This window comes from Macaca mulatta, chromosome 6 (genome assembly GCF_049350105.2).
Source record: "Macaca mulatta isolate MMU2019108-1 chromosome 6, T2T-MMU8v2.0, whole genome shotgun sequence".
In the NCBI taxonomy this organism is placed as follows: domain Eukaryota; kingdom Metazoa; phylum Chordata; class Mammalia; order Primates; family Cercopithecidae; genus Macaca; species Macaca mulatta.
In genome coordinates this window covers 1,758,087-1,780,778 of record NC_133411.1, presented here as the reverse complement: position 1 = coordinate 1,780,778, position 22,692 = coordinate 1,758,087, and the positions used below count along the sequence as shown (strand labels likewise).

General features: G+C 61.6%; 1 protein-coding gene across 6 annotated transcripts in view; it reads left to right on the top strand.

Moving 5' to 3' along the window:
- Positions 1 to 104: 104 nt before the first annotated feature.
- TPPP (tubulin polymerization promoting protein) overlaps positions 105 to 22,692 on the top strand; it is a 33,946-nt gene continuing 11,358 nt past the window's right edge. For 2 of the 6 annotated variants that reach the window (XR_013418076.1, XR_013418077.1), the window contains exons 1-2: positions 144 to 200; positions 13,778 to 14,092. Coding sequence is in view for 3 of the 6 variants with exons in the window: in XM_015139672.3 (XP_014995158.2) it covers positions 706 to 929; positions 13,778 to 14,092 (539 nt within the window). In the remaining 3 variants the exon portion in view is untranslated. 6 annotated transcript variants of the gene reach the window in all.

The following is a 22,692-nucleotide window of genomic DNA, read 5'->3' as shown; positions in this document are numbered from 1 at the left end:
GGGGGCGGGGCTGCCAATGAGCGCGCGGGGCGGGGCTTGGGGCGGGCACGGGACGTTGGGGGCCGGGGGCGGGCCCGGTGCGGGGCGGGGCTGGGCGGGACCGGCTGGCGCGGGGCCGCGGCGGGAGCGCTCCGCTGAGCACCAGGTCGCGCGCGGCCGAGTCGCGGAGGCGCCGCCGCTGCAATCGCTGCGTCTCCAAGGTAAGCGGGCGCGGGGCTCGGTCCTGCGGGCGCGGCGCGGGGACACCCAGGGGCGCAGACTGGGCCCGTCAGCCCCAGCAGCCACCTGAGCCGCAGCCCCTGCCCCCCGCGCTCACCCGAGCCCCCTTCCCGGGCCGTCCCGCGCGTCCCAGCGCCCCCGGATTGGGATGCCCGGAGTTCGGCGCAGCGCGCTCGGTGCCCGGAGGCGGCAGGGAGGTTTCGCAAAGGCCAAGGGCGGGGGTCACCGTCCGCCGCGCCAGGGACAGGTCTGTCACCGTCTCCGGGCCCTGCGCCTGGCGCTTTGGCCTTTCTTCGCTGCCGGGGACGCCCCTGCAGCCTTTCCCTCCAGGCCCTCCCCAGCCCGGGACTCGAACCGTTTCCCTATTCCCAGGCCTAGGGGGCCGCCGCCAATGTGAGGCGTGGGAAATTAGGGCGTGGAGGGCTGGAATGAAGCCACAGCCCACAGCGGGTTTTGAGAGATCCCGGGCCATAGAAACGACCCAGAATGAGCCGTCTCGGGGTCCTGACACCACCGCGTCCCGGCAGGTGGGGGTGTCAGACCGTCCCCCGCAGAGCCTCGGGCTTCCCCGGGCCTTGGCTACCGCCCGCGGGCCTGTGGCGATGGAGAGGCGCTGCCGGGACACCTTCCCGCACCCCTGGGAGCAGCGCCCGAGGATCTGAGGAGCCCTTTATTCTGCGGTTTCGGTTACGTAAACGGAGCCGAGGGAGGTGAGAAGCGCGTCCCTCCCCGGCCGTGGCGGGGCTGGTGTTTTGATGGGGGTTTGGGGGGCTGCTGTTTTGATAGCGGTTGGGGGGCTGCTGTTTTGATGGGCTTTGGGGGCTGCTGTTTTGATGGGGGTTTGGGGTCTGCTGTTTGGATGGGCTGTGGGGGCTGCTGTTTTGATGGGGGGTTTGGGGGCTGCTGTTTTGATGGGGGTTGGGGGCTGCTGTTTTGATGGGGGTTTAGGGGCTGCTGTTTTGATGGGGGTTTGGGAGCTGGTGTTTTGATGGGGGTTGGGGGGGCTGCTGTTTTGATGGGGGTTTAGGGGCTGCTGTTTTGATGGGGGTTTGGGGGCTGGTGTTTTGATGGGGGTTGGAGGACTGCTGTTTTGATGGGGGTTGGGGGGCTGCTGTTTTGATGGGGTTTGGGTGTTTTGATGGGGGTTGGGGGGCTGGTGTTTTGATGGGGGTTGGGGGCTGCTGTTTGGATGGGGTTTGGGGGCTGCTGTTTGGATGGGGGTTTGCGTTCCCTCTCAGTGTCACCGCTGATCCACCTGGCATGTTTATTGGCTCTTCTGCGTGCAGGGCCCCTGGGAGACCCATAGAGGACTGGGCCCCTCAGCCCACCCCGTCCACCCCTGCCCGCCCGACTTCTCTGGGGGAGAAGTCTCCCCCCGCGCCCAGCCAGCCCCTGCCCCTGGCAGGTGACCCAGCTCCCTGTGGCCTGGGACTAGGAGATGGGGCTGGACGGAGGCCTGGAAGGGGCAGGAAGTGGAGGGGAGTGAGGCAGCTGCAGCCTGATGCCGGCGCCTTGAACTGGGCTCTCGCGCCTGTCAGCAGCTGGGTGCCAGCGCCTCCCCACCACGTGATCCTCGGAGGGCCTGTGGGGGAGGGGCGGGCTCCAGGAGCGGCTGCAGAAGGCGAGCTCCAGGAGGGTGTGTGCGTTTCCCGGGAGGGGTCTGCAGCTTTCATGGTTTCTAATGGGATCCCTGATTCCGAAAGGCGCCGGCATGAACTCGCTCTGCATCTTCACAAAGCATGAAGTCAGGGGTACTGGACCGCGTGTGCGTGGAGGAAGCTCCCTGGTCACTGGCTGCATTTTCGTTTTACAGCTGGGGTTGGTCCATCTTCCCGAATTCCCTGAAGTTTCAATACATGTTTTAACGATTATACAAGGTTATAAATGCTCATTGTGGAAATGCGCATAGAAATGCTCATAGAAATGGTCTAAAAGGGGCTTCCTTTTGACCCCTCTACCCTAATTTGCAAGCCTCACACTGGCAGTGGCTGCCCTAGGCCTGGGAATCGGTCAACAGGGTTCATGCACCGGGCTGGGCAGGGTCTGGAGGGAGGGGCTGCAGGGGGCCTCCGTGGGCACAAAGGCCAAAGCACCACACGCAGGGCTCAGCAGAACTTCCTAAAGAAAATTAGGATAACCCATCGTAGATGGAGACTGGGAAGCTCTCTGGAGAGCAGGCAGTCTGTTCCCTCCCAGGCCTGTGGGAGCCACTCCCTGCAGAGGACGCTGAGAATTAAAAGCTTCCTTGGGAGACGCTGTGCCAGCAGAGAGCCGAGTCTATTTATAGCTGGTGGTGAGACAGGAGGACTGTGTGAGAGGGATGCCATCTGGGGCTCTCGGGGGCCCCAGGCCAGTGCTGGTCAGCGCCCTGCAGTACCTGGCCCAGCCTGGTGCCCTCAGGCAGAAGTGCCTTCGGGAAAACACTCTGGGTGAGGAGAGTCAGTCATTGCCTCCGCCTGGGCTGGGGGAGCCAGAAAGCTGCGCCCAGGAGGGTTGCGGCCGGGTGTCAAGTCCATCTGAGCCCACAAACCCTCAACCAGGAGCCAGGATCAGGCAGCAGAATCTACACACGCCTAGTTCCTACTGCTGGAGCCAAAGATGTTTCCTGGGAAGGAAGGGGTGGAGCTGCCTGGGTCAGGCCCAGCCACATCTGGGGCTCAGACCTGGTCCCCGGCATCCACGAGCCAAACCCCAAGATGCCCTGCATGGATCCTCCTCCTAGGGAGACCACTTTCTTCTTGGTGTGTGTGTGTTAGGGGGTGCCACAGGGCCATAACCCACCGCATGCCCCTGATATGATCTTCCACCCAGGGCAGCCCCCACCCAGATGATCCCCCACCTGAGGCAGCCCCCACCCAGATGATCTCTCACACAGGGATTCCCTCCTAGGGCATTGGCAACAGGGTTTCCCCCTAAGGTGACATCCCCCTCCCAGGACATCCCCCTCCCAGAGCTGCCCCCTCCCAGAGCCACCCCCTCCCAGAGCCACCCCCTCGGCCATTCCTTCCCCAAGACTCCACCACCCAGGACAACGTCCACAAGGATTCCCCACCCAGAGAATCCTCCCCACATGGCCTCTCCACCCAGGGAATCTACCCCCACTCAGGGCATCCCCGCCACATGGCATCTCCACCAAGGGCACCCCCCCCACCCAGGGCATCCCTCCACCCAGGGCATCCTCCCCACATGGCATCTCCACCCAGGGAATCCCCCCCACCCAGGGCATCCCCCCACCCAGGGAATACCCCCCACCCAGGGCTTCCTCTGCACATGCCATCCCCACCCAGGGTATCCCCTTCCCTGGGAAATCCCCCTCCCCAGCACATTCCCCCCACCAGGGGATTTCCCTCTCCCCAGGGCATCCCTCCCAGGGTTCCTCCCCCAAGGCTTACCCCTCCCTAGGACTTCCCCCCTCCAGGGCTTCCCCATCCTGGGCATTTCACCTCCAGGCCTTCTCCCTGCCAGGGCCTCCAGGGCACATCAACTCAGCAGCACCTCCTCAGTGGGGCAGCCCCTCCCCAGCGCTGCAGGGCTCTGCCTGGGAATGGCTTTGATTGGCCCTGCTGGATCCAGGGGAGGGGCGGGTTCTGTGGTCTGCAGCCCCCTGGAATCACGCCTGGGGAAGGGCAGCACCCCGCAGGAAAGTGGCACGTGGTTCTCAGAAAAAGAATTAAGAAAAACATCAGCTGTCCCTAAATCTTATTTCCTGATATGCAAATTAAGACCGTTCTGGGTTCCATGTTGCTCCTTTAACTTAAGCACTACTTAATTGTGAATTGTAATTTAATGTCTGAACGTCCAAATGTGTGACTTTCTTTGGGGAAGAAATATAAAAAATCTTTCAAAAGAGTGGAAGCAGGCAAAGCTTTCTGTCTTTTCATCATACCAGCTGCCTTCTGCAGCCTCATCCGTTCAGAAAGCTGGGCTTCTCCCTTCCATCGTGGAAGGGTGAGCGCCTCCTCTGAGGACCCCAGTTGTGCTGACGTCGTTGAAAAGTGAGGTTCTGGAAGGGAAGGGAGGTTCTTAACCTTTCTTTAAGCCCAGCGGTTAAGGCCACCTGGAGCCCTTTCCCCGTTCAGCGTGGCTCAGGGAAGGGATTGGTGCGTGCGTTCCTCCGGGCCGGCTCTGTGTCCCACGTCTGACTTCTTGGCATGATCAAAGGTGCCCACCCATGTGGGCTCCACGTGATCCCCCAGTGCGCATGGCGTCACAGACCACATTTCCCAGATTCCATAACCTGTAACCCCAACCTGCTCATTTGTTCACAAACGTCCAATGTGACCTCTGCCCAGGGAATGCCACCAACAGCCGCACCTGCCAGGCGACTTCACACACCCGCTGCCTCCCTCTGGCCATCAGTCATCAGTCAGTGGGGACAGGAGCAGCGAGCACCCGTATGGGGTCTGGACGTGGCTTCCAACCCAGGCCCTGGCCCAAGTGCCCTCACGTATGACACAGGCGAGCTCCCAGCACCCTCTGCCTTGTGCACAGCCACCTGCATCTCCCACCCATGGTGTCTCACAGGTGACCTGGCCACCGTGGCTGCTTCTGGGGGGTCCATCCTCTCCTGTGCACACCAGCCCCCGCTTCTCCTAAGGCTGCCCAAGTGCCGGTTTCCTCTGCTCCTCGGCGGGGTGGCACCTCTGCCTTCTCAGTGCCAGAGGAGCCTGGGCCATGGGCGGAGCCACTGGGGTGAAGCTCATCTCAGCCTCACCTCCCACCAGGCTTGTTCCTGCCACCTTTGCCAGTGCCCACGTGTCCCCAGGCCGCCTGCTGTGAGGGCCCCAGCTGGCACCTGGCACAGTCCACCTGCAGTTCTAGTGCCAGTCGTTGTGGGTTGCCTCTCTTCGTGTTCCGGGAGCGGGATGGGGTCTTACTCACTGTCTGTTTTCTCATCGAATCACCAATTCCTGAGCACTGTGCTCTGGCTTTGCCTGTGTTTTTAACGTTTAACCAGAAGCCGCGCAGTGGGCACTCTGCCGTGCCGGCTCACCGTGGTCAACAGTGTGCGCGAGTGTCCGTGCACACTGCATCGAGGAGCCCCAGGCGCTCGCGCTCATGCTGCCCACACTCTCGCGGGGATGCCCGCTGTCCCTCAGACCACCATGCTGGCAGCAGGTGCCTGTCCACGCGGTTTCCCTTTCTTGGCAACTAGAGATGAAGCTGTCGTGGGCATTCCTGGGATGTTCTTTGGGGCATGTGGGCAGGAGTCTCTTGGGTCAATCTGGAAGTGGAGCCGTTGGATCCGGGATCATGTGTGTCTTTACATTCATCAGATGATGCCAAGCAGTTCCCAGAGGGGTCGAAGCCATTCACCCACACAGTTTCCTGTTGGCCCGTGTCCTTGCTGGCACTTGCCACTGTCAGCCTTTGCAATGTCTTAGCCTTTTCTAAGGCTGTGTGGAAGCCTTATGATTTGCATTTTCCTGGTCATACTAACGAAGCTGAGTGCTTCCCGCCGAGCACTGGGCACTTGGATACCCCATCCCCGAGGGGCCTTTTCAAGCCAGCTGCGCTTTGTGTATTGAATTCTTATTGATCTGTACAGGTTCTTTATATATTCTGGAGACAAGCCAACATTTGTGGTGTGTAGCAAACATCTCCTACTCTAGGGTTTGCCTTTTCACTCTCTTGATGACATTTTTTCAATGAACAGAAGTCCTTTCTTTTAATCTGGTGCCTTCTAAGAATCTTTTCCTGCGGGCCAAGGCTTTCTGTGTCCGTGTAACAATTTTCCCCCACGCCAAGGACATCAGAAATTCTTTTGCATGACCGTCCTGAGGCTTCTCGATCTGATCTGGAGGACAACCTTTAGCATGCAGACACAGCTGAACCTTCCCTTAAATCAACAAATTCCCATCAACTGACTTTTCCTCACGCCAGCCACATATGCACCCTTCATTTTCTCCACCTAAAAATGGGCAACTGGAGGCTGGATGGGTCTCAGAAGGCAGGTGCTGTTGGCAGCCCTGGCCTAACACCCATCCTGGCTTAAGCAGACCCCCAGGGGCCTCTGGAGCCCCCTGTGGCCTCTCAGTGCTACCTGAGGGCCTCCGCAGACTCTGTTCCCCATTAGGGATGCTGAGCCTTCTGGTCCCACCCACTGTGTCACTGTGTCCAGAGGCCGCTGACAATTGACACAGTCCGGGGTTAACACAACAGGAACGCATTCCCCCATGGTCCTGGAGACCAGAAGCCCAGTGTCCAGGCATCTCAGGGGTCAGCTTCCTCTGGAGGCTTGGGGGGACCCTCCCTGCCTCTTCCAGCTCCTGGTGGCTCCAGTTGTCCTGCGCGTGTGGCTGCGTCACTCCAGTCCCAGCCTCATGGCGACTGTCTTAGTCCGTGGGTGTTGCTGTGACAAAACCAGGCGTGGTAATTTATGAAATGATATGTTCACTTCTCACAATTCTGGAGGCTGGAGAGTCCAAGATCAAGGCACCGGCAGGCTTGGCGTCCGACAAGGGCCCTTCCCTGCTTCCAAGACAGGGCCTGGTTGCCATGTCCTCATGCTCTAGCCCTTTGATAAGGCACTCAGTCATTCCTCGGAACCTGGCCCCCATAGCTCAGTCTCATCCCCCAAAGACTCTAACTCTTAATGCCACCACAATGGGGATTAGGTTCCAGTGTGGATTTTGGAGGGGACGAATTCAGCCTGTAGCACCTTCTCCTCTTTTCTGTGTGTCTTCTCTTCTGCCTTTTCTAGGTAGAGACACTCACCATTGGATTTAGGGCTCAGCCGTGGATAATCCGGGATGATCTCATTTCCAGATCCTTTCTCCAAACAAGGTTGCATTCACAGGTTCTGGGGATTAGATGGGGCCACCGCTGGCCCAGAGCTGGCCTGGTCTCAGCTGCCTGCAGGTGCCCTGGACCTGGAGCCCTGAGGGCAACCCAAGGGCAGTGACTGGGCTGGGGTGGGGAATGGTCCTCGTGCATCTGGCGCTCAGTGAAGCTGCGCTGGATGACGGACCAGCCCCTGGTTCTGCCGTGTCCTGTAACCTGCTCTGCCCCCTGTGAGAGCCCCGGCTGTTTTCTCCTGTAACCCACTGTGCCTCCCGTGAGAGCCCCAGCTGTGTTCTCTAACCTGCTGTGCCCCCCGTGAGAGCCCTGGCTGCCCCCATGGGATATGCCTTTAATGGAGGCCTGTCTCACCGTATCTGCAGCTGCCGAGTCTCGGACGTGGTTGATGGGATGAGCCAGCCAGGATCTATTTTATTCCGTTTTGGGATGCTCTGTTGGCGGAATGTCCTGTGTGGTGCTTTAGAGAAACGGTGTTGGCGTGGGTGGTGGGCACTGGCTGGGGATGTGGTTTAACTCTCACTTGAGCCTCGGACAGCCGTCTCAGACCAGGATGAGTCTCCGCTGCAGTGTCCTTTGCAGAGTCCAGGAGCCCCATTGCACCTCCGTCCCACGGTGGCCATTTGGTGGCAAAGTTGGTGCCCACGGCCCCGGCGTCTGTGGCCTGGATACTCGGCCCTAGTGCTCTGGAATGTTCCATCCTCCCTCCTGTGTCTCCCTGTCATCCTTAATCCTTAGTCTCCCACTCAGAAGGGGTTTGCTCTGTAGCCTGGGAGGGTTTTCTCTGTGACTTCCCTGCCTTCTCATCCCTACACCTGTGTGCAGATGGGCTCCGGTGGCCGTCCCCAAAGTGGCCGTGCTGAGGGCTGCGGGGACCACATCCTGCAGATGGGGGCCAAGATGTGGTTCCCAGAGGCAGAGGGCACCAGGGGCTGGGTGCTGGGTGCACCCTGTTGACCCGAGAAGCTCCCGTGTACCCATCTCTCTTCTTCTGAGGGCGGAGAGTGAGTGGAGGTGGCCGGGGCTGCACAGCCCCTGCTCCCCTGCCCCCCTTACCGGAAGGTTCCTTGTGCAGGGTCCCTCCCACCCCATGGGACTTAGGATAGTGTGAAGCCTGCCCTGTCCTGCCCGGGTCTGAGGCCACGCGGTTGTGGTGAGTGGCAGGGGTCCCGATGGCCCCGTGCAGGATGGCCAGAGGACGCCACGTGAGACGACCAGGGTCCAAGTGTGGTATGCTGCGGGCGCTGCCACAGGACTCGGCCCTGCCCTCCTCCTCCCACTTCCTTGGGGACTGCACTCAGCCTGGGCTTGGCTCTGGCCCTCAGGGTCCCTGAAGAGCAGGAGCCCGACCTCAGGTCCGCTCTGGGGCAGAGCCTCAGCCCAGGCCTGGAGACCCCATCCTAGCGACCTCTCTGGACCAGTGACCTCTCAGGATCAACCAGTGACCTCTCAGGACAGTGACCTCTCTGTGCTGGGGACCTCTCAAGACTGATGACCTCTCTGGACCAGTGACCTCTCAGGATCAACCAGTGACCTCTCAAGACTGATGACCTCTCAGGACCAGTGACCTCTCAGGACAGTGACCTCTCAGGACAGTGACCTCTGAGGACTGGCGACCTCTCTGGACTGGGGACCTCTCACAATGGGGACCTCTCAGGACCGTGGCCTTTCAGGACTGTGACCTCTCTGGACGGGCACCCTGGGGCAGACCTGGCCGTGTGCGCCTGCCTGGCCTCTGGGTGGGGTGTGCTCTCGAGTGTGCCCTGGGGACGCTGGGCTTGAGTGGCTGATCATCCTGCATCTTCCGCTGCAGGGGGAAGTGCACAGACTCAGAAACTGCCAGCTTTGTTTTGGGTCAGCGGGTGCAGCTGGAGAAGCTGCTGGTGGCTTCTCCAAGGCAGGTGGAGCTTCAGAGGTCACCCCCGGCCTGGTCCAGCCCAGCACAACCCAAGGGGCCTGCAGGACACCTGCGACCAGGACAGAGGTTCCCAGGGAGGCCAGAGCCTGAGCAGGGCCGAGGGCTGACTCTGGGGTCTCAGGTCCCAGGGAGGGGTGATGAGCTGAGAGGGGTGGTGGCTCCCACTGGCTCTGTGGCTCCTGCCTCAACCTCTGACCCGGCACTCCTGTTGATGTGAGCACGGCCTGTCCACCAGCCTCCTCTGCCAGCAAGGCTCAGCCACCCCACAGCCATCCACGTGGAGAGCGGTCGTGTGGGCTCTGTCGGCGCCACCCCCCTGTGGGCGTGGGCAGTGAACAAGGGAGCACCGAGGCTGCTGCTACCTTTAAAACAGCAGCTGGCCCTAGTGACACACCCCAGGCCCTTGTGACACACCCCAGACCCTAGTAACAGGCACCAGGCCCTGGCGCTAGTGACAGACCCTAGGTCCTAGCCACAGGCTGCAGACCCAAGGGATAGGCCCTGGCTCTGGTGACTGACAGACCCCAGGTCCTAGTGAGAGACCCCTGTTCCTAGTGACAGAGCCGTGGTCGGTCCTAGTGACTGCCCCTGGCCCTGCTTACTGATGCCACGTGGGCACCCGGGTTTCCAGCCCCTGGACAGCTCTGTGATCAGAGGCCGGCTGCTGTTTCTCCAGCCTTGTCACTTCTGTTCCGTCAGCTTTTCTGTAAGTTTGGCTTCGGGCAGTCCAGCATCCAGTCTTAAGGTATTTCCCAGGAGATTCATTCTGACAAATTGGGCCCAGTTGATTTTCCGTGGGGCCTCTTGGGAATAGGGACAGCCCATGGGGTTGGGGGCAAGGTGGCCTGGGGTGCCTGGGCGGCCAAGTCCTTGGAGCTGGCGACGCACCTGGGGCAGGCGTTTCCCGGCCAGCGGGGATGCTTTGTTCCCCAGGACAGTCGCCCTCTGGGGTCTGCCTCTGCCTGCCCGTTCTGAGGTCTGTGGTACCACCTCTACCCTTGTCTTCTGCCCTCTCCAAGCCTGTTTTGAAAATGCCAGTTGTACAACAACGTGCGGCCCACCCGTGGGTGAGCCCATAGGCACCATCCTCCTGACTCCCTGGGGAGGCCCTGGGGGTGGGGGCGTGAGTGGGGTGGGCTCAGCCTCCAAGCAGGTCCTGGCCGGGCCCCACTTGGGCTCCCTTGGGGTCTAGCCAGGGAAGGGGTATGTGCTGTGAGCAGGAACCTGGGTCAGGGCAGGGCTGGGCATGTCCCTCCTACCAGGGAGGCACCGGCCAGCAGGAGAGGGTGCAGGTGCACACCTGGATGCAAGCCACAGGCCTGGGAGTGCAGGGCACAGCTGGGATGGTGGGCACAGGCCTGGGAGTACAGGGTGACCCCCTTGGGGCTCAGGGCACATGTGGGATGGTGGGCACAGGCCTGGGAGTGCAGAGCAACCCCCTGGGGGCTCAGGGCACACATCTGGAGATGGTGGGTGCATGCCTGGGAGCTTGTCCTTTGATCCCTGGGTGAGCAGTTTGTCTTCCTGGAGTCTCTTCTGCTACACGACCTTCTTTTCCCTCACGGTGACAGAGCACAGCCTCCGGGGGAAACGGTGTGAGGGTCTGCACCCAGGGCTCAGGTGCGCTGCGTCCAGAAACTGTGAGAAAGTGGAGGACGCCTGGCCTCCGCCCGTCCAAGGAGAAGCAGCTGGCACAGCTGCATACTACACTTGGTGGTGAGCGCCAAGGGAGAGGTGCCCGCCCAGGCTCATTGTCCCTCTGACACCTCCACGTTCTCTTAAATTAAATGTATTCTATTACCGTCATTGTGGAAACAGCACATGGGTCTCGTGAAGCGATCCAGACAGTGCGACTCCCGTCTCCTCTGCTGCCGCTCGGGGTTGGCCGCGGCGTCCTTCTCCTCCAGACCCAGCAGCAGCCTGGCTGTCTTCCACAGCAGCACGTCTCGCCTGATTCATTCTGTCTATTTTAATTTAAAAACCTTTTAAAAAATAGTTTGCTAAGCTAATGCCTGTTTGAGGTAAAACAAAACTACAAGAACCTAGAACAGCGAAGCTCAGATGGGCTCTGAGGCGAGTCCCCGTGTGAGATCCCTGAGCGTGCACCCCACGCAGAGCCGGCTCTGGAAGCATTTGTGGCAGCCGGCGTCTGAGGTCGGCACCGCTCCACGCCTTGGTGCAGAAAGGCTGGGGCTGAGTTGGGACGGATTCCGCTTTTCCCTCCAAAACTGCCTGGGCCTGGTCCTCGGCCCTCCCGTCACGGCCGTGGGTTCCTGCATCTACTACTTCTTCTCAGCTGTTGACGGCTGTCGCCCTCGTCTTCCTGGGAAGCCCAGTACCAAGCACCTCCGCAGGGGGTGTGGCCACGTCTCTGAGCTCACACCCACTGCAGGTGGCCTCCCTCCCCTCAGCCTGAGTGGGGACAGTGGACGAGGGTATCCAAGTCCCGGCCGGAAGCATTTTTCCTCAGAACGTTTGAAGCCAGTGTCCGTCTTCAGTAGATCTGGCGATGGCCTGATCCCTGTTCCTTTCTGCCCTCTGCCCCGCGGACCCCACAGTGCTCTCGTTCGTGCCATCTCATGCTGTTGCTGTGCTGAGGGGGGCTGAGCCCAGTGAAGGTGGTGCCTGCCCAGCAGGGGTGCAGGGGTACCTGGGCGCAGGGGCCCTGCGCTGGACCATCCTCACGCACCGTGACTCCCGCCTGCCCGCATCTCTGCTCACGCGCGTCCGCTTCCGCCGGGTCTGAAATTGCCTGCTGGCCTCCCTCTGACCTGCCTCAGTTTCTCCTCTTCACTCCTCGCTGCCTGATGTTTCATTACTTGTTTATTTATCACCTGCCCCAACTGAAGGCCTCACGAGGGCAGGACGCTTTATGTCCCGCTCAGCCTTCCAAGGCCAACCTCCAAGCTTATTAAAAACTCCTGCAAAGCACGCGCTGATGGGTGGGACGTCCTGCGTGAGCCCTGAAGGCGGCTCCGAGGGGCTTCCCTCATCCCTTTGCTCCCAGGCGGGTCCCACGGGGTGCAGGTTCTCAGATGACTCACGGAGGTGTGTGAATAAGGGTCTTTGTTCAGGCGCGTCCCCACACGAGATAAGACCACAGAACGCGGCCCTGAGTTTGAAGCATCCCAGAAGGTTCTTTTCCTCTGACCCGCACGCCCACCACTGTTCTGGGTGCTCACAAAACCCACCATTGCTTCTGGGAATTTCCCAACCGCTCCTCCTGCCCAGCGTCCCCTGCTGCACAGGCCCAGTGGAAACACAGGCCAGGCCTGTGACCAGCTCCTGTTTCAGACAAAGAAATGGTGTCAGCGATAAAACGGGAGACTGTTCCTGGCTGGACACCTGACCCAGCCCTTCTACCCCCAGGATCCTGACCCCAGGCGGCCCCGCCCCCACCGGGATCCTGCCCCCACGCGGCCCCGCCCCCACCGGGATCCTGCCCCACGTGGTCCTGCCCCGACTGGGTCCTGCCCCTGCGTCCTCCGCTGGGTTGGCATCTGCATTTTCGGTGCCTTCCAGGAAAGGGGTGAATGGGAGGGGCCTGAGGCCCTTAAAGTCCTCAGTGTAGGCAGCACCCCTGGATTTTTTTCCAGCTGTTTTGGGAGAATCTGTGGGATCTCAAGGTCAGCAGGGGCCACACTCAGGACCCCCAGGATGACAGAGCCACACTTTGGCCATGACTGGTGCTGAGAACTCCAGATCTGAGAGGGCTCGGTGAGTCCCAGGGTTGGGACATGCACCTGTGTCCTCGGCACCGACCCTCCCACCGGCTCTTGTGTCTGTGGGCCGAGGCCACGTTCAGCTCTCAGTGCAGTGCTGAGGGCCGACCTGGCGTCCGGGCCCCTTGGGGAAGCGACTGTTGTGTGGAGGCCAGCACCTCACTCTGAGTCTTTCAGGGCCTGACTTGGGTCTCACCATGCATGGTGGGGAGGCGGCCTCGGCAGCCCCGCCCTGTGGCATAGCCCTGCGTCCCCAAACCCTCCCTGAGCGGCACCCCTCAGTCTTCTCAACCCCACGGCCCAGCCACCTGCTCTGGGGGTGGGCGCCTTGCAAAGTCCAGAGGGCGTCCCTGCGCCCCGACTCCGGTGCCCCCACCACTGCCTCAACCCTGCACACCCGCAGTCCCCTCCCCTGGCTGGGGCACCGTGGGCTCGGCAGGCCCAGGGCACCTGGGCAGAGCATCCTCAGGTGCCCCCAGGGCCACCACGCACACCCCCCCCAACCCAAAGCTCCATCTATGGTCAGAGGCTCTGCACTGGGGTGGGAGCCGCTGTCGCAGGACCGCTGTGGACCCTCCCGGAGGAAGGCGTCCCCTCACAGACCCTGGGGAGGGTGTGGTCCTCAGGTGTCCCCCAGAGCTGCAGAGTGGGCGTCCACAGGAGGGGCAGTGGAAAAGTGTGGCGGTGGGGAGGACCCGGGATGGGCTGTGATGCTGCCAGTCACACCCTGAGCCTGCTCGGCCTGGAGCCCCTGGCACCCAGCTCAGCTCCCATCCTAAAGCTGCTGGCTTTATCTGACTTAGGGGGTCCTTGGCCCAATGATGGCAAGTGGGCAAGGCCTTGCTTGGCTCCACTCTGCCTGGCAGCTGGACACGCGTGCCTCCAGGGCAGCTGGCTCTGAGGGTCTGAGGGGCCTCACGCCCAGCCCCGGGAGGGCCTGCCCGTCTCAGCCCTCGCCACGTTGCCCCGGGAGGGCCTGCCCGTCTCAGCCCTCGCCACGTCGCCCCTGCCCGTCTCAGCCACGTCCTGATGCTCGTTGGTATGGTGGGTCTCCTGGGCTGCACCCAGGTCAGCTGAGACATGGCCCGGGTGACACCTTTCTCCTCTCCTTCCTCCACAGCAACATGGCTGACAAGGCGAAGCCCGCCAAAGCTGCCAACAGGACGCCCCCCAAGTCCCCGGGGGACCCCTCGAAGGACCGGGCGGCCAAGAGGCTGTCGCTGGAGTCGGAGGGTGCCGGTGAGGGTGCAGCCGCGGCCCCCGAGCTCAGTGCCCTGGAGGAGGCCTTCCGGCGCTTTGCGGTGCACGGGGACACCAGGGCCACTGGGAGGGAGATGCATGGCAAGAACTGGTCGAAGCTGTGCAAGGACTGCCAGGTGATCGACGGTAGGAACGTGACGGTCACCGACGTGGACATCGTCTTCAGCAAGATCAAGTGAGTGCGCCAGGCTCACGGGCTGAGGGACCTGGCTCATGGGGGTCTGTGACCCTGAGCCCCCGGGTGGGTTCTGTGGGGAGTGGGCCATGGGGAGTCGAGGGGGTTGTGCTTCAAGACCCCGCCCTTCTCAGAAGCAGCCCAGACGTGGGAGTCTGAATGTGCCATCTGGGCCTCCGGAAGCAGGGGTCCGGGCATTCCAGGACCTCTCGGTTCCGAGTCCTGAGCGGCAGCCCTGGCTCCTCCTGGCCCCATGGTTGTGCGGGGTCTTGGCATGGGAGGTGGCCTATGAGGGGGTGTCTGGCCTCGGAGCAGACTCAGGGTGAATGTTGCTCTCCAGAGTCAGGGAGCTGTGGCTGGGATCACTGGGCCTCCCCAGGAGTGGGGACAGTTCCTGCCTGAAGCCTGGAGAGGCAGTTGGCTGCTGGCAGGCAGAGTTCCTGACCCTCCATGGGTTGACTCAGGGGCTGAGTCTCAGAGGTTGGATGCTTGTGTCCCCATGCATGGAGCTGGCCATTCAGGTCCCAGCCCCTCCCAAAGCCTTTGTGCTGCTCCACTTCTGCCCCGGGATTCCCACAGGTGCCGAAACAGCAAAGGGCACCAAGGATGCGGCTCTGGCCATCACTGCAAAACAGCATCATGCCGTTTGCTTTGTCTGCGTTGTGTGTGCATGTGTGCGCGTTTCTGCGTCGTGTGTGCATGTGTGGGTGTGCGTTTCTGTGTCATGTGTGCACGTGTTTCTGCGTCCTGTGTGCACGTGTGCACGTGTTTCTGTGTCATGTGTGCACATGTGTAAGTGTTCCTGTCGTATGTTCACGTGTGCGTGCATTTCTGCGTCGTGTGTGCTCGTGCATTTCTGCATCCTGTGTGCACGTGTGTGTTTCTGCATCGTGTGTGCACGTCTGCGTGTTTCTGTGTTGTGTGTGCACGTGTGCCCGTGCGTTACTGCGTCGTGTGTGCATGTGTGCACGTGTTTCTGTGTCGTATGTGCACATGTGCAAGTGTTTCTGTGTCATATATGCACGTGTGCGTGCGTTTCTGTGTCGTGTGTGCACGTGCATTTCTGCGTCCTGTGTGCACATGTGTGTGTGTTTCTGCGTCGTGTGTGCAGGTGTGCATGTGTTTCTTTGTCGTGTGTGCACGTGTGCCCATGCGTTACTGTGTCGTGTGTGAACGTGTGCGTGCGTTTCTGCATCGTGTGTGCACGTGTGTGCATGTTTCTGCATCGTGTGTGCACATATGCACGTGCATTTCTGTGTCATGTGTGCACACACCTGTTGCTGTGTCACACGTTGCCTGTTTTCTCCTGGATGATTGCCGGGAAGCACACTGAGGCACCCTCACCCACCCCGGCACATTTCACCTCATGTCCCGACACCCCACCATGATCGCGCCTGAGAAAAGCAGTGGTTCTCCCCCAGCCCCGTGTCTAGCCCTGTCCTGTCCATCTGTGTAGAAATGGCTTTATTTTGGCGGTTTGCACCCGCGTCCACTTGCAGCCAGATTCCTACGTTGCCACAACCTCATTACTTTTTCATCTCAGAGCTCCTGCTGCCTTCCCCCTCGGAGGCCTTGGCTTTGCAAGGGGCTGGGCCGTGGGTCAGATGCCCCCATGCTGAAGGCTTTGGGGCCCACCTCTGCGGTGTCAGCACCCGTCTACCAGCTCTGGATGGGCACCGTGGCCTTTGCAGCTGTGCTGTCTCTGCTGTGGTCTGTGGCGATGTCACATGTGTCTCCCGGGTCATGCATGTCCCCTGGGTCTTGGGTGTCTCCTGGGTCGTGCATGTTCCCGGACTGTGCGTGTCCTGGTGAGCTTCCTATTGTGTACGGCACATCTGAGTGCATCTGAGGGCATTTTGAGTTTAGAAAGTTATGCCAGAAAAGCCATGAAACTGCTCAAAAGGATGCCTGAACCCGGATCTTCTCTCCAGCTGACTGCCTTGCAGGCTCCCCCAGCTCTAGGGGATGGCAGGGGCAACCAGGGCCAGCAAGTCCTGTTCGTCGTCCTGACAGCTCGCAGCCTCAGTCCTAGAGAAACTGGAGGGGAGGGTCCATCCGGGGACCCGGGTGCAAGCTGGTCTCACCCTTGACCCTGTCCAGACCCAGTGGCCCCTGCCAACCTCCTTTGTGACTTCCCAGCCTCAGCGTCCTCATGGGCTTAGCCATCGGCCGGTGTGAGAGGAGGCTGTGGCTGGCCCCTCTGGGCAGGTAGTCACGTAGCCTTGCACTTCCCAGCCTTGGACAGGGCCATCATTTGCCAACACCTTGGTGGTTGGAGCCCATACTAACCCAGGATCACTCATCCCTGGGGCCTCTGGAGACCAGGAAGGCACAAAGAGCCTGCCAGGGCAAGGGGACCAGAAGGGCCCCGACAAGGGCTGGGGCTTGGCCTGCGAGGGTCCGTCTGACAGCCTGAACCCCCCACACTGCACCCCTGGCCACACTACACCTGCCTGTGCTGCACCCCTGGCCATACTGCACCCCTGGCCACACTGCACCCCACACACTGCACCCCCGGCCACAGATCCTTCGTGGACTGACTCTCGGGGCCGCACCTCCAATGGTACTGTGGCTGAGGCGACTGGCACCTGACTCAGAGGTCCAGACCCCACTTGTGGGCTCTTTGGCGAGAGGCAGCTCCCACAGGCTTGCTGGGGCTCCCATATCACCCACAGGGCTTGTCGTGCCAGCTGCTGCCTGGAAGACAGACCAGCCGCCATCCCTGCTGGAAACCTGCAGCCTCCTGCAGCAGCAGGCTATGCAGTGTAGGCTTGTGTAGACACCCCCCGCCAGCTGCTGACAGGTCCTGGTGACCAGGGCCGCTCTGGTGGGTCAACAGCCATGGGCAGGCGGCACTGACCTGCGCTGTGCTCAGGAGGCCGGGGGCCAGAGCCTCTGGCACAGACAGTGCCCTTGTCCTGAGCCCAGAACTCACTTTGCCAAGGGACGTGTCCCAGGCACACAGACCAGGAGAGGGAAACTGGGTTGGCTATATTTAGCCCATACAGCGGCAGGTGGGGTTCGCAGAGCGGCCATGGTGTCTGGAGCCTGTGTGGACATTGGCAGGGCTGGCTCCTCCCCTTGGCCGCCAGGGCCCATGTGTCCCCCAGTGCTCCTCCTCCCCCTCAGGTGTCCTTGTTTGGAGGGGACCCAGCCCCTTCGTGGATCCCAGCCCCGTGCTCCTGGGCCCTGGCAGCTGCTCCTCAGCAGGCCTGGGCATGTGGGCGCGTCTGGGACGAGTCCCTGGGTGCCCTCTGTGCCGCCCAATGTGTGCTCTGGGATACACAGGAGCAGACCCAGGGCAAAGCAGTGTGGAGACGGTGCTTGTGGGTGAAGCTCCTAGAAGGGCTGGGCGGGAGGTGGGAAGAGCCTGTCCAGGGGCCATCAGCCCTGCAGGGCCAGCCCCATGCGCACAGCCTTGGCGCACAGCCTTGGCACTGCCCGGACACACCAAGTATGGTGCCAGGTATGATTCCTTCTGCAGAAAGTGGCCTTCAAACTATGGCGCATGTGTGCGTGCACATGGCCACACGTGCACACACACGCCTGCACACACCTGCACACACATGCAGAGCTCTCCCTGTGGTGGCTGGGGCTTGGCGGCTGTGGCTCATTTGGAGAATGATGGGAGCCCTGCCTGCTCGTGGGGGTGCTGGCACCCCAGAAGGCCAGAGGAGCCCCAGCTGGTCTGGGCCTGTTCCCAGAGCCAGGGCTTGAGCTGCTCAGGCACTTGGGGGCTAAAGCTTGGCCCCCTGCTCCAGCACAGCCACCTCCCCAGTGCAGAACCTGGGACCAGCCTTGGGGTGTGCCAGCCTTGGCTGGCCATGAGGGTCAAGGTCTGGGGGAGCAGACAGCTGTGGCCCGAGCCCAGGGAGGGGCTGAGGCTGAGACCCAGTCCTGGGCAGCCTGGTCGGCTGGCTGGGCACTGTGGGTGGGCGCCGTGTGGCAGATTGTCCTGTGGGCAGCAGCTCAGGTGGCCAGGACCGGGACCGTGGCCTGAGGGGAGGCTGAGGGATTCTGACCTCCCCGCCTCCCAATTCACCTGCAGCCGCAGACCCTTGTGACCCCGGGCTTCCCCCAGGACTGCCTCCGCATCTCTCCCACCCTCAAACTGTCCTTCCCTCCTGCAGCCTAGATTCCCTTCGGGGGAGGGTCCCTGTGATCCTGGCACGGGGTCCTGACCTCCCAGGTGTGCAGGAGCAAGGGGCCTAAACTCACACACTTGTCTCAGGAAGACAGAGGGGGGCAGGGCCACCAGGAGGGGCTGGCGACACTAGAGATTTTCCTTTAATCTCCAGGAAAAGCAAGGGGTGGCGGGCAGCAGGCCTGAGGGGTATTGGCTTGCTTTTGTTTTGCATTTTGGAGAGGGGGATGCCCACTGTCACTTGTGGGAGCCTTTGCCTCCCTCAGGAGCCTGGGGACCGCGAGGAAGTGGCCTTAGGTACCGCAGAAAGCTGCTGACTCTGACAGGACTTGCAGAGAAAAAGTCCACCGATTTCTGTTTTCGGGGCAGGTTGCCATGGCTCCACCGGCGTGGCGCCAGCTCGGGGTATCTGCGAGCCTTTGTTTAGTCCTCGTTGCCATGGCAGCGCTTGTTTGTTTTGATGTTACTATGTGTTAAATCTTAAACAAATTTCTTGCAGCCGTATGCCAGGTTTTTGTTGAAGACTACCGTTAACCCAGACAATGACTCCCTCCTGCAAAGAGCACGCACTGGCAGCTTCAAAATATTAATTAATGGGCCGGGCGCGGTGGCTCAAGCCTGTAATCCCAGCACTTTGGGAGGCCGAGACGGGCGGATCACAAGGTCAGGAGATCGAGACCATCCTGGCTAACACGGTGAAACCCCGTCTCTACTAAAAAATACAAAAAACTAGCCGGGCGAGGTGGTGGGCGCCTGTAGTCCCGGCTACTCGGGAGGCTGAGGCAGGAGAATGGCGTAAAAACCCGGGAGGCGGAGCTTGCAGTGAGCTGAGATCCGGCCACTGCACTCCACCCTGGGCGACATAGCGAGACTCCGTCTCAAAAAAAAAAAAAAAAAATTAATTAATGGAGGCATGAGGTGCACAAGCAGGATCGGACCACAAGCGGTGGGAGTGGGGCCCAGTAGGGCCATGGACAGTGAATCTTCTGGCACCTCCTCGAGCCTGGGGAGGGGCCCATGCCATGGGTGCCTCGGGACCCCTGGGGTCAGGCTCAGCCGCTGCCTCCCCACCTGCACCAAACACCACCAGCCTCTGGACAAGGGTCTGCCAGCCTTGCTCACTGGGCCCCCTGTGGGTCCAGCTAGCCCAGGTGGGGGCACCCATCTGATGAGGCAGAGGAAGGAGGGCTGGGCTGGGGTCTCAGCTCACTGGGAGCCCCAGCCTCCCCCAGGGCCCACGCTTGTGTGCTGGGTGTGGTGTGTTTTCCCAAGTAAATGCACTGATATTTCCTGCAGACACCTAGGCGGAGACTGGGTGGTGGCTTGGCTTGGGGGACTGATACCTGGACGCAGGTTAGGAGGAAACCAGGGCCAGTGGGGGCCTGAGAACAGCAGGGCCAGACTCCCTGGGGTCTGTGGTCGCCCCGAATGGGGAGGACTGCTGAGCCTGGTACACCCCCCAGGCCAGCCAGCACTGGGGTCTATGGTCACCCCGAGCATGGAGAGCTGGCAGGACACTTTGTCCTAAAGTCTGCAGACTGTTCCCAGTACGGAAGCCGATCCAGCCACCTCCCAGGAGCAAGACCCAGGTTTGGAGAGAATCCAGGTCACTGCGTGTTTGGAGGGCAGCCACCACAGAGCAGGTGAGGTCCTCAGAGCGCTGTGTGTGATGTCCTCCTGTCTGTCCATCTCAGAAAAGCAGTTGTCAGTTCCCCTGGAAGGGCCAGGAGCCTCAGGGCAGCATTGCTCCCCTCCCCCTCCCCCGTGGTACCCAGCCGCGGGGAAGGGTGGGCTGCATTCCCCACACCCAACCCTGTCCCTCCATTACTGTGGGTGCCACCCTGTCCCGGGCTGGTGCTTGGCAGCTCTGGAGCCCTCCGGCCAGTTCTGTCTTTGGGGAGCCTCTAGTGGCCACCCCTGGAAGTGCAGGATGACAGTGGCTTCTGCAGAGTGGAGCCCCTGGCAGGGGTGTCCCTTGACCGTGGGTGCGTCTGTGACTGAGGGTTCATGAGCTCGTGGCACTGTGGCCTCGCAGTCAAGGCCTGTGGCTCCTGTGACGTGCAGGTGCAGTACCGGCAATCCCCAGTGCACTGCGTGGTGACAAGCACCCATCTCTTCTGCTCTCCCCAGCGCACTGTGTGGTGCTCGGCCAGTGGTGGGTGTGGCTTTGGCTGTCCACTTTGCCCCATGAGCCTGGCCAGGCAGCACAGGTCATGTGAGAGGGTGGCTTCCAAACAGCCAGAAACTGACCTCAGGTGCATAGACCCAAGCCCTGCCAGGGCAGAGACTAGGGCAGATGGAGGCAGCCCAGCCCCTGAGGGCCCCTAGAGAAGGTTGGGCCCCTCACATCTGCCCGGGGTCCCTCTGGGCCCCAAGTCCATGTCCCACCAAGGGCCACCTCTTCCTGGTGACATCCACAGGGCGGTGACCACACATGCTCCACCCCCACCCCTTCCCAGGAAAACAAAAAGGCTGGCGGCAACGCAAAATTAGGAGGAATCTTAGGGTGTCCCACTCAGAGGGAAACAGTGGGCGGATCACAGGCGGCCCCTCAGGTAGGGTGGGACCTTCAGTAGCCAGACCTCCGGAGCTCAGGCACCCCACTGACCCGCTGTGTGGGGGCTTCATGGTGGTCCTGCCTGGGGTTAGAGCTGGTGCAGCAATGGGAGGGCCCTGGCTCTCAGCCCACCCCAGGGCCTGAGCTGCCGTGGCCCAGTGGACATTGTCATCCATTGGCTAAGCTGAGTGGGGTGCAGGAAGGGCTCCGGTTTCCAGAGATGAGGGGGGAAGCCCTCCCAAGTGGCCAGACATCACCTCACCTGCCCCCAGGTGCTCAGCTACTGGTGGAGTCACCTGCCAGGAGAGAATGGGCAGGGCCTAGAGGGCTTGCCACCAACCACGGCCGGCCCCAGGAAACTTTGCTCTAGGTCCTCTGTATCCTGCTGGGGCTTGGGGGAGGCAGGGGGCCCCCAGGCTGGGTCCTGCAGGACCAGGACCACTGGACCCTCCTGGAGCAGTGAGAACTCGGAGCTGACGTGCACGATGGCGATGCCAGACAGGGCTCCCCTAAGGCCATGTCCCTTCCAGGCAGGAGCCTCCCCAGAAGCCCCCACTGCCCCCGCGGGACCCACCAGCTAGGGGTTCCTTCCCAGCCTCCTCAGGTCTCAGGAGCTAATGGAAGATCCCAGAGGTTGGTGCCCTAGGAGAACCGCAGCCCCTCACTCTTGGACTCGCCTAAGTACAGGGAGAGGCTGTTTCCCCTGAGATTCCCCTCCACAGCCCCCAGCTTCCCACCTGTGGCAGCCTCGGGACAGGGCACTCCAGCCACAGCAGCTGCAGGCCGAGAGAGCCCAGGGGAGCTGGTAGCTTTCTCTGGAACCCGAGCAGCAAGCTGTCACCCCACCCGCTGGCCCCTGCGCCTCAGAGAGGTCACCCTGGGAGGGCATTCCTGATTCACAAGGGTGCTGGATGCATAGTCCCGAGCCAGGAGTGCCTGTGACGTCCGCCCCGGAGGAACAGGCCTCGGTCCTCAGAGGGCTGTCCTGACTTGAGCCCAGCTCCCGGAGGCCCCAGGCCGGGTCCCAGTGTCCCCTGAGAGACCGAGCCAGGCTAAGAGGCCAGGGGACTCAGAGCCTGGGAAGTAAGTCCAGGCCCCACAGGGCATCGTGTGTGAGCAGTGGCAGCGCCCGGCTGGGTCGGCTTCCGGGCAGGGCGCGGGGCTGGGGAGCACATGGGCAATGAAGATGCCGAGCTCTGCACTCGGAGGCTCCTCCAGCACCCTGGTATCTGGAGAACAGGCCCACTCTGTGTCGGGAGAGCCAGGCAACCAGACTAAGTGTCTCTGGGGAAGACGCAGGCACCACTGTTCTAGAACTCTTAGGACTGCCCCAGGCAGGGGCACCCGGGTTTCCTGGGGAGAGCTCCCCACCAGCATGGAGCAGAGACCCAGGCGCCCTTTCCCCAAGACACTCGGGGCACAGGCAAAGCAGGTGTCCCGATCTGAATGTCGCCTCTGATGGGGGAGCCCCCTCAGCCATCCCCCTCCCCGCGGAGTGACTCATGCTGGTGGTGCCTGGCTCCGAGGCAGTCAGAAAGGGCTGCGTGCCCCAGCACTGGTCACCAAGCTGGCAGTCAGGCCTGGCATCCGCATGTCAGCTTGGGCAGGGTGTGAATAGAAGAGAGAGCGCCTTTGATGGTCCGGGACTGACAGAGAGGCCCCAAGGGCCCTAGAGAGTCAACACCCCCCACAGGGCCCAATGGGCACTGTCAGTTCCAGGCACTGCTGAGCTGCCTGGGGTGGCCTGGCTCCTCCAGCACCACAGGGAATGGTGCGGGTGTCCAGGCTGAGCGCGTCAAGGGGCTAAACCTGCCCCCAACACTGTGCACCACCAAGCCATGGAGTGGCTCACGGCCTCTCCGGCTCACCGGGCTCACCAGCGCCCCCTGGGGGATGCCG